The following is a 9,465-nucleotide window of genomic DNA, read 5'->3' on the forward strand; positions in this document are numbered from 1 at the left end:
ACCATGGATCTGCCAACAGATCTAGAAGGCAGTGGTGGAAGAAGGGCAGCAGCCCCCCACCTTACCTTTGATCTCCAACCACTGCTCATAGTCTTCCTCCTCGTCTTCATCGGGTGACTGGAAGACACTTGGGCGGCTGGCCAGGGGCAGCTGCTTGGCGTGCACATAGTTCTTCACCTGGCTCAGTGGGCTGCTAATGAGGGGAGGCCTCTTCCCGGTGCGAGGGAGTACTCGAGGTGGGGCGTTAGGCACACTGGGGGGGGCATCTGGAGAGGGAAGGAAGGATACCTGTGCTCCAGGTCTGTAGTATACCTTTCCCTGTCTCCCCAGCTGAGTGCTGTTGGGGAATGGGTCCTCAGCTTCCAGCACCGCACCTGACAGGTGGTAGGCGCTCAGAGAAAATACCACCCCCTTTTCACAGATGAGGACACTGAGGTTCAGAGAGCATGACTTTGGTTATCCAGCACAGAGCTCTGCAAGCAGCAGCTCTGGTCAGAGCTGTCCCTAACACCTACACAGATAGCCCCAGGAAAACACCAGCTTTTGCAGGTAAGACCTAAATCCTACACTCAGCTTACAACCATCCCTCTGGTTGTCAGTCGTAAGCTGGGACAAGGCTTTTCAAACACAGCTCATGACCATGACCCTGCGATGAAAGGCAGCATGTTCTCTCTTTCTGTGGGCGAATTTGGCCTTGAGTTAGGTTTTTTAAGCTGTTCTCCCTAGGAAACGTGATAAAGGCCGAAGGTCAGCCAGTTCACCAATAACTTTCTCACAGTAAAAATGAGCTCTAACTAGTAAATTGGACAACCACAGTTATGAGAGGGCTCCCTGAGGGGAGTTGATTCTCACACTTGGCATGTCTCATGGACTCCTGTGGGCCAGCCAGCTCCCCATCTATGAAAGGGGGACCCCACTGCTCACACTTGAGCTGCCACTCCGACTACAGCCATGGTCCCACAGCACTGGGCCTGCTTAGTCCTGGCCTCCGTGCCCCTGAACTAAAATCTGGGTTGTCTCTGCTCCTAAAGGGTAAGCACATTGAGAGCAGGGTACATGCTCTCCCCTGGGTGTTTAGTTGGGGATGAGTGGAATGAGGGTGCTTAATGAACTCGGGATGAGACAAATGAGTCTGAGGCAGGACCTGCCATTTCTGGGAAGTAAGGGATCCCGGGGACAGAGAATGCACAGCATGAATTTGAGGCTGAGCCTGAGTAAGAGGAGACGGGACAGGAAAACAGCACTTACCTGTGCTAGTTTGCGCCTTTTGCAACTTCAGAAACTGCTGCAAGAAGCTGCCATCATTAGCAAACTTGTTGGAAATGGAAGAGTTGTGTGCATTCGCAATTCTAGACCCAAAACAGAAGAGAGGGAGAGTGAACCTCAAATGGAGGGGCTCAGGCATGCCTTGCCTGTCTCAAGTCTGCACCCACCTGAGTTCTTACCTGGTAGAACCCACAACCAGCCCCCAGAGATGTCTGGGAACTGCTGAGTGCATACAGCAACCTTCAGAGTGATAAGGTGGGAACGATCTTGTTCTAGTCAAAGCAATGCTACACGTATTATGTCAACCCTACCCAAATACTGACCCTCCCAGTCCAAACGACCCCCACAACTCAGAATCACCTGCTCTCTTCCAGCACAGCCCCTCTCCTACCTGTGGTAAACTAATTATCTGGGTTGTTATTGGCTCCCATGTCTGTCTTCCCAGATAGACTTTAGAATTCTCCAAAAGATGGCATGTGTATGTGTCTGTACCATGTGTGAATGCAGCTCTATCTGGGCCTCAGTTGGCCAGCACTTCTATGGGGATTAGATACACACGGGAAAACACCCAGGGCAATCTCTTGGTGGGAGAATTAGAGGGAAATTATATATTTTTATTATTTTTTATTTTCTTTCTCTTTTTGCAAATATGTTTTACCTAAAAAATTGTTTAAAACTATTTTTAATAAATCAACACAAAAGCAAACCCAGGGGTCTGAATGTTTAATTCAAATTCATTTTTCCCTATCACAAAAGTAATAGAGGCTCATTACAAACTCATAAGAATGTAGAAAAATAGAAATATAGAAAACAAAGAGAAAAACTCAAGTCTTCCCACCTCACGACAGCCACTATTAACACTTTGGTATATTTCTTTGATTAGTCCCCTAAATTAGAAGCAGGAGGAAATAAAGCTGTGATCATAGAATGTGTCCTACTTCTTCTATTTTCCATTATAACATACTATCCGAACCCCTACCTCAAAAAGTCCTCATATATACTGCTTCTCAAAGTGGAGTAACCTTCATCATATGGAAACACCCAAAAGTTAGTAAAAGCTCAGGCAGGTGCCGATCTAGCTTTTTTTCCTTTAAAATTAAAGTTTTACTAGAATCTATTCTAATTAACTAAAAATGGAAACAACCTAAGTAATTAACAAGGGGCATTGGTTAAATAACTTATGGGACATCCACAGGGCAGATGGAGCAGCCCTAAGGAGTCAAAATTTTAGAGATAAAGCAATCAAGTGCAACATTAGGTGAAAAACAAGCCACGATGTTAACAACATTTACAGTATGGTCGTATTTATGTCAAAATAAAACTGAACTAAAAATTATTAGAAAAACCTATCAAAATGCAACCAGCACTTGCCTTTGGGTTGCAGGGTCATAACTAATTTTGGTTTTTCCTTATTTTCCTATCCTCTATTACCCAGATTTTCTATTATATTTATAAGTTATCTTTAAAGCTTTTTAAAAAAAGGCATTAAAAGTTATTTTATATGAAAGAGAAGATTTTGCTGATAATCAACCTTGGCACTAAACAAGCAGGGCCTTCTGGTGAACCTGGCCATGTTCTCACACTGTGTGTACCTCCCTCAGGAGGGAAAGGAAGATATTGGGAATGATGAAATAAAATATTTCAGAGCAGTATTGAGGCAGCGAAAAATACCACTTGGAAACCACCTAAGACAAATGGCAGGGGTATTACGCAGATGTTAAAATGCCTGGCTCTCAGCCCTGGCTGGGTATCTCAGTGGGTTAGAGCATCATCCCAATATGCCAAGATTGAGCATTCGATCCCTGGTCAGGGCACATGCTAAAATCAACCAGTGAATACACAAATAGGTGGCACAACAACTCAATGCTTCTCTTTCTCTCCCTCTGTCTTAATAAATAAAAAAATTTTTAAAGAAAAACAGGGGACTTCCAGCCAAGATGGAGTTCTAGACAGACACACTACGTCTCCTTCCACAACTAAGAAAGAATACAACTACCACAAAACTAGAGATAATCAGGAGTTCCAGAAAACTGAGCTGCATGAAAGTCCAACAAACAAAGAAATAAAGAAGAAATACTCATCCAGACAGGTAGGAGGGGCGGAGACAGGGCACAAAGGACGCAGTGTGGTGGCGGCAGTGGCGGTAGGCCATTCGAAAGCGCAGTCACATGTTTTAAAAAGTAGGGAGGGACACCTGGGGAGCACTTCCAGCACAAGACCAGACCATAGAGTTCATGGAGCCCACGCCAGTGAAAATAAAGCCTCATTGCTTCTGACTGAGCAAATCAGTGAGGGTTGGGGCAACTGCCAGTCTCTCAGTAGTGTCCACTTGTTTAAAGGGCCCCCACGGTCCTAGAACATCTGCAGACCCACAGACTCTGGGAACGACGGACAGGGCAGCAGCTAGAGGGGCGCCAGTCCCATATGAAAGTGGGAGAAGTGCCTGGAAAAGAGGTGAATGCTGGGCAAGTGGCATTGTTCCCTCTCGGACCCCTCCCCCACATACAGCACCACAACGTGGTAAAAAGGGTCACCCGTACTGACAAATACCTAAGGCCCCGCCCCTTACAATGTAACAGGAGCAACAGCTCTACCTAAGACACAAATGCAAACACACACAAGAGCCTGTCAAGATGAGGAGACAGAGAAGTATGGCCCAAAAGAGGGAACGGATCAAGGTTGCAGTGGGAGAACTAAGTGACGAGGAGATAGCCAACCCAAGTGACGTAGAGTTCAAAACACTGGTGACAAAGATGCTCACAGGCTTGACAGATATGCTTCAGTACAGCAAACACATAAGGGAAGAAGTGAAGGCTATGCTAAATGAAACAAAGGAAAATCCACACAAAACCAATGGTGAAGGGAAGTAAACTGGGGTTCAAACCAATGATTTGGAACATAGGAAGAAAAAAACAGTCAACCAGTACAGAATGAGGAAACAAGAATTGAAAAAAATGAGGAAAGGCTTAGGAACCTCTGGGACAACTTTAAACGTGCCAACATCCGAATCATAGGGGTGCCAGAAGTAGAAAAGGAAGAGCAAGAAATTGAAAGCTTATGTGAAAAAATAATGAAGGAGAACTTCCCAAATTTGGCAAAGGAAATAGACATACAAGTTCAGGAAGCACAGCGAGTCCCAAACAAGCTAGACCAAGAGGACCACACCAAGACACATCATCATTAAAATGCCAAAGGTGAAAGATAAAGAGAGAATCTTAACATCAGCAAGAGAAAAGAAGAGAGTTACCTACAAAGGGGTACCTATGAGATATCAGCTGATTTCTCAAAAGAAATTTTGCAGGCAAGAGGGGACTGGCAAGAAGTATTCAATGTGATGAAAAGCAGGGACCTACAACCAAGATGACTCTATCCAGCAAAGCTATCATTTGGAATGGAAGGGCAGATGAAGTGCTTCCCAGACAAGGTAAAGCTAAAGGAGTTTGTCATCACCAAGCCATTATTATATGAAATGTTAAAGGGACTTATTTAAGAAAAAGATCAAAACTACCAACATTAAGATGACAACAAACTCACAACTATCAACAACTGAATCTAAAAAATAAAAACAAAATCCAACTAAGCAAACCAAAATAGGAACAGAATCATAGGTATGGGGATCATTTGGAGGGTTATCAGCTAGGAGGGGGAGGGGGAGGGGGGAGAAATGGGGAAATGGTGCAGGGATTAAGAAGCATAATTGGTTGGTACAAAATAGACATGGGGGCCCTGGCTGGTGTGGCTCCGTGGATTGAGCACCGGCTTACAAACCTAAAGGTCGCCGGTTTGATTCCCAGTCAGGGCACATGCCTGGGTTGCGGGCCAGGTCCCCAGTTGGGGGCGTGCGAGAGGCAACCACATATTGATGTTTCTCTCTCCCTCCCTTCTCCTGTCTCTAAAAATAAATTAAAAAAAAAAATAGACAGGGGGAAGTTAAGAATAATATAGGGAAGGGTGAAGCCAAAGAACTTATATGCACGACCCATGGACATGAACTAAGGAGTGGTGTGATTGCTGGAGGGAAGGGAGGTACCGGGTGGAGGGGAGTAAAGGGAAAAAAGAATTGGGACTACTTGAACAATGCAATCAATAAAATATACTTAAAAAAATAAAATAAAAGGGTTGGTTCTTGATGCACAGATAAAATGTGGTCCATCCACTACAATGACCCCCTGAAAGCATTATGTCTGCAGACACAAAAGGCTGCCTATCATATGAAATATCTAGAATTGGTTAATCCATGCAGAAAGAAACTAGAGCCCTGGCTGCTGTGGCTCAGTGGATTGAGTGCCAGCCTGTGAACCGAAGGGTCGCCAGTTTGATTCCCAGTCAGGCCAGGTCCTTGGTTGGGGCTGTGTGAGAGGCAACTGATCAACAATCACACATTCATGTTTCTCTCCGTCTCTCTCTCCCTCCCTTACCCTCTCTCTAAAACAAAAATAAAATAAAGAAACCAGATTAATGGTTGCCAGGGGCAGATGGAGGGAGAATGGGCAGTGATGGCTACTAGGTACGAAGTTTCTTTTTGGGGTGATAAAATGTTTTGTAATTAGACAGTGATGATAGTTGCATGAGACTGTGAGTACACTGAAAAACACTAAATTGAACAGTTTAAAAATTAAAAAGTCAATTTTATGGCATGTGAATGTCATCTCAGTAAGAATAAATAAAACTTAAAAACAATTATGGCCCTAGCCTGGCCTGGCCACTGTGGCTCAGCTGGTTGGGTATCATCATGCAAACCAAAGGGTCACCGGTTCAATTCCTGGTCAGGGTTCGAGGCAACCAATCGATGTTTCTCTCTCACATCAGTGTTTTTCTCCCTCTCTTTCTCCCTCCCTTCCCCTCTCACTAAAATCCACAAAAGAAAAAAAAAAGAAAAAAAGAAAAAAAAAGAAAACACTGATGGCTCTAAAGTCATAATTCAGGGAAGTCTTTCTTTTAAAAATTGGGGTCAGGGGGGCCCTGGCTGGTGTGGCTCAGCTGGAGCATCGTTCTGTAACTGAAAGGTCACAGGTTCGACCCCCAATCAGAGCATATATAGAAGGCAACCACTCAATGTTTCTCTCACATAGATGTTTCTCTCTTTCCCTTTCTCTCTCTCTCTCTCTCAGCCTTCCTCTCTCTATAAAAGCAATGAAAAAAAAAAATGTCCTTGAGTGATGGGAAAAACAGAAAAAGTAGGCAGAAAGAAAGCAACACACAAAATTGATCACAACTTCGTAAAACAAAGACCTGGGAAGGGCGTGTTATCAAAATAGTTATCTGAAGACAACTTAAATGTTTATTTCTTCAGCAAGAAAATTTAAATGCTGGTGTTTACAACTTATCTGCATAGTTACCTATACCATGCATCCACCCACCTGATGTTCCCTTTTAGCTGCCTGATCCTAGAGCTGTGATCCAGAGCCTCCTGGAGACTCTCTTGAAACAATCCTACAAGGTCTTTCCCATTTTGGAACAAGTCCTTCCATAAACCTCCGGGATGAGAACCCACCCACTGACAGATTGTTCAACATCCAGTCCCCAAGTTCCTGGGTGCCCTGGAGGTGCCAGGCTCTGGGTTCCAATAGAAATGAGGTCTAAATCCTGCCCGTAAGGAGAAGCCACAGACTCTTAGGAAAGGTGGGAGCTGGGACAGAACTCTGTGGAGGGTTAACACAATCCACACTTCAGACCACAGAGGAATGGGTTGCTTTTCTGATTGTCAATCTCCAGCCTGAAATTCTTGGATCTTGTCACTCTGATCACACCAACCCTGCTCAAAACCCTTGGGTGCCCACAGAGTTTCTCAGGACAGGCAGGAGGAAACACTGCCTAAGCTACCTCCTGCCTGGCTCTAGAACAGCCCCTTTGGCATAACAGCTTGGGCGGCCTGACTCTGTTCGGATCTTTAGAATGCAAAGTCTCTTCTGTGCCTCTACAGTGGGAAACACACTACCTCACGTTACCTACCAGCAGCAATGGGGGTTGAACTGGTATCCCTTTCCTAGTAGACTGTGAGCCCCATAAGGGCAGAGGCGTCCGGGTTTCTGCTCTGTGCTATATCTCTGACCCCTGGCCCACAGGTTGTCAGAATAACTGCTGAGTGAAACAGCTGGCAGGCCAGCCTCTGGGTCCCCCCACACCCTTTGCATCTCTCCTTGCACAATCAGGCTGTGTGGTCAAGTGCAGATATATCATGACTGCTCTTATAAGCAAAACCCTCTGCCCATGATCCTCTAAGACCCCAATATAGCCTCAGAGGGTACTTACTCGCCAGGATGTGGGGGCTGAGGGCTGGCCACCTGATTCTGCTTGGCTTTCTGCTCCATTCTGGCTTCAATTTCCCGTTTCTTTTGAGCAATGAGCTCTTCCTGGTGAAGAATGTTCATGTTCATTTTTCCAGACTTGGGAGGAGCAACCCCAAACCACCGGTTAGCCTTTCCTGGGAAGGGAAAAGAAGCATATCAGAAATCACCTTTGCTTAATAAACATGCCCAGCAGCTGCTATATTCAAATTGATATTCATACATCCATTCATTCATTTATTCAGCAAACATTTACCGAGCTATGTATGAGGTGCTATGCTAGGTGCTAAACAAGACAGACAGGGCCCCATATGGAACTCACATCTGGCTGAGGAGACAATAGACTTGTAAAGAAGTAATTGCAAAACCATGATAAGAGCTTTATGCTGGAAATCAAAAATGGGTGAAGAATAACAGAGGAACACCTAAAGCTAGCAGCCAGAAAATAACTATTAGAAGGGAAAGCATTAAGTTGAAACCTTATAGAACCAGCTTCCTGAAAACCCACATAGAGAACAAGTTGAAGGGAGAAAGGAGCAGATGCAAAAACCAAAGGATGAATTAATCGGGAGCATCCAAAGACCAGTGAGGATTTGGTATGGCCTGAGTGAATGGTTCCAGGAATGAAGGTGCAAGAAAGAGAGTCTGGGGTTTACTTTAAGGTCTTCGGGAAGTATCAGGGAGTATCAAGCTGACAATATCCAATAGGTAATTTTTATGATCATTCTGGCTATGAATTGGAGACAGTATGTACAGTAAAGAGACCAATGAGGAGGCTCTCTGGCTGCAAGCAAAAGATGATGGTGTCTTCAAACATGGCGGTAGCTGTGAAGATTGAGAAGACACCTTTAAGTTTCCCCATGGGACACAGAATAAAATCCAAATTTGAAAGTCGATTCTCAAGGCCCTGCCAGAGATGGCCCTCTTCCTCATCCTTGACATTTTTCAAAATGGCAAGCCCTTCCCACCCCAAGCCCTTTGTGCTTGCCATTCCCCTCTACGGGGAAGGCTCTATCCTGCAGGCCTCCTCACCTCAAGTATCTTCTGCTCAAAAAGGCCTTCCTTGACCACCCAATATCAGCAGCCTCCAACCCTACTCTCACTTCATAATTCTTTGTAAATATTTCCTGTGGTGCATTGTCTGACACCCTAAGTAGAGGAAAGCGGAGTTCTGTTTTGGTTACCACTGCATCCCCAGCACCCAGCACAGTAACTGGCACACAGTATTTGCTGACTCGGTGAATGCATCCAGTTAAGGGTGGCTAGGGATGGAAGAGAGAGAAGAGTAAGACTTGTGGTCAGGTGGAAGCTCGAAAGACCCAGGAATGTGTGTACCCAGTAATGTCCAAGAGCGGTTCGGAAAAGCAGCTTTTCCAGAAAGCAGCACACAAACCAGAAGGCAGCTATGAAAAGAGGGGCGTAGAACAGCCCAAGGTTGCCGGTGTTTCGGGGAGCAGAGCTTGAAAGTGCCCTGAAGGTGGTTTTTTCGTAAAGGAAACGCACGGCGGACTCGGTGTCCTTCTTTACGGAAGCGAGGCGCCCTCAGCAAACCAGGCCCGGGGTAGGGGGCAGCAACTGGGTCTGGGATCTCGGTAAATCGGAGGGGTGCAGAGCCCGCCGCTTCCGGTCGCCCAGAGGCTGAGGCGAGGAGCCGGCGAGTTGGGGCAGGCCCGACCGAGGACGAAAAAGCGACGCGTACTCTGCAGGACTGAGGCAGACACTAGAAGGGAGGCGGGGGCTGTTACCTGCAACATCCCGATTGTCCATCTTGAGACTCATCCAATCCCACAATGCCCCGGTGCCACCTGAGGAGGCAAGTTATAGTGCGCATGGCCTAATGGGATATGTAGTCCACGTTGGCCATCCATACCCTGACACTCCGGGGACACCTGTGGCCTTCCTCGCAGGAACA

At 45.8% G+C, this 9,465-nt stretch overlaps 1 protein-coding gene across 1 annotated transcript in view; it reads right to left on the reverse strand.

The window, feature by feature from the left end:
• The window catches only part of SUGP1 (SURP and G-patch domain containing 1), a 28,204-nt gene extending 18,831 nt beyond the window's left edge, over nucleotides 1-9,373 (reverse strand). The window contains exons 1-4 of the mRNA XM_090290062.1: nucleotides 9,299-9,373; nucleotides 7,519-7,690; nucleotides 1,249-1,349; nucleotides 66-266 (exon numbers count right to left, since the gene is read on the reverse strand). Of these exons, the coding sequence (XP_090146188.1) occupies nucleotides 66-266; nucleotides 1,249-1,349; nucleotides 7,519-7,690; nucleotides 9,299-9,332 (508 nt within the window). The 5' untranslated portion in view covers nucleotides 9,333-9,373. The remainder of the gene's footprint in view (nucleotides 1-65; nucleotides 267-1,248; nucleotides 1,350-7,518; nucleotides 7,691-9,298) is intronic.
• Between the last annotated feature and the right edge of the window lie 92 nt (nucleotides 9,374-9,465).

Source organism: Furipterus horrens, unplaced genomic scaffold (genome assembly GCF_987537825.1).
Source record: "Furipterus horrens unplaced genomic scaffold, mFurHor1.1.pri manual_scaffold_10, whole genome shotgun sequence".
In the NCBI taxonomy this organism is placed as follows: Eukaryota; Metazoa; Chordata; class Mammalia; order Chiroptera; family Furipteridae; genus Furipterus; species Furipterus horrens.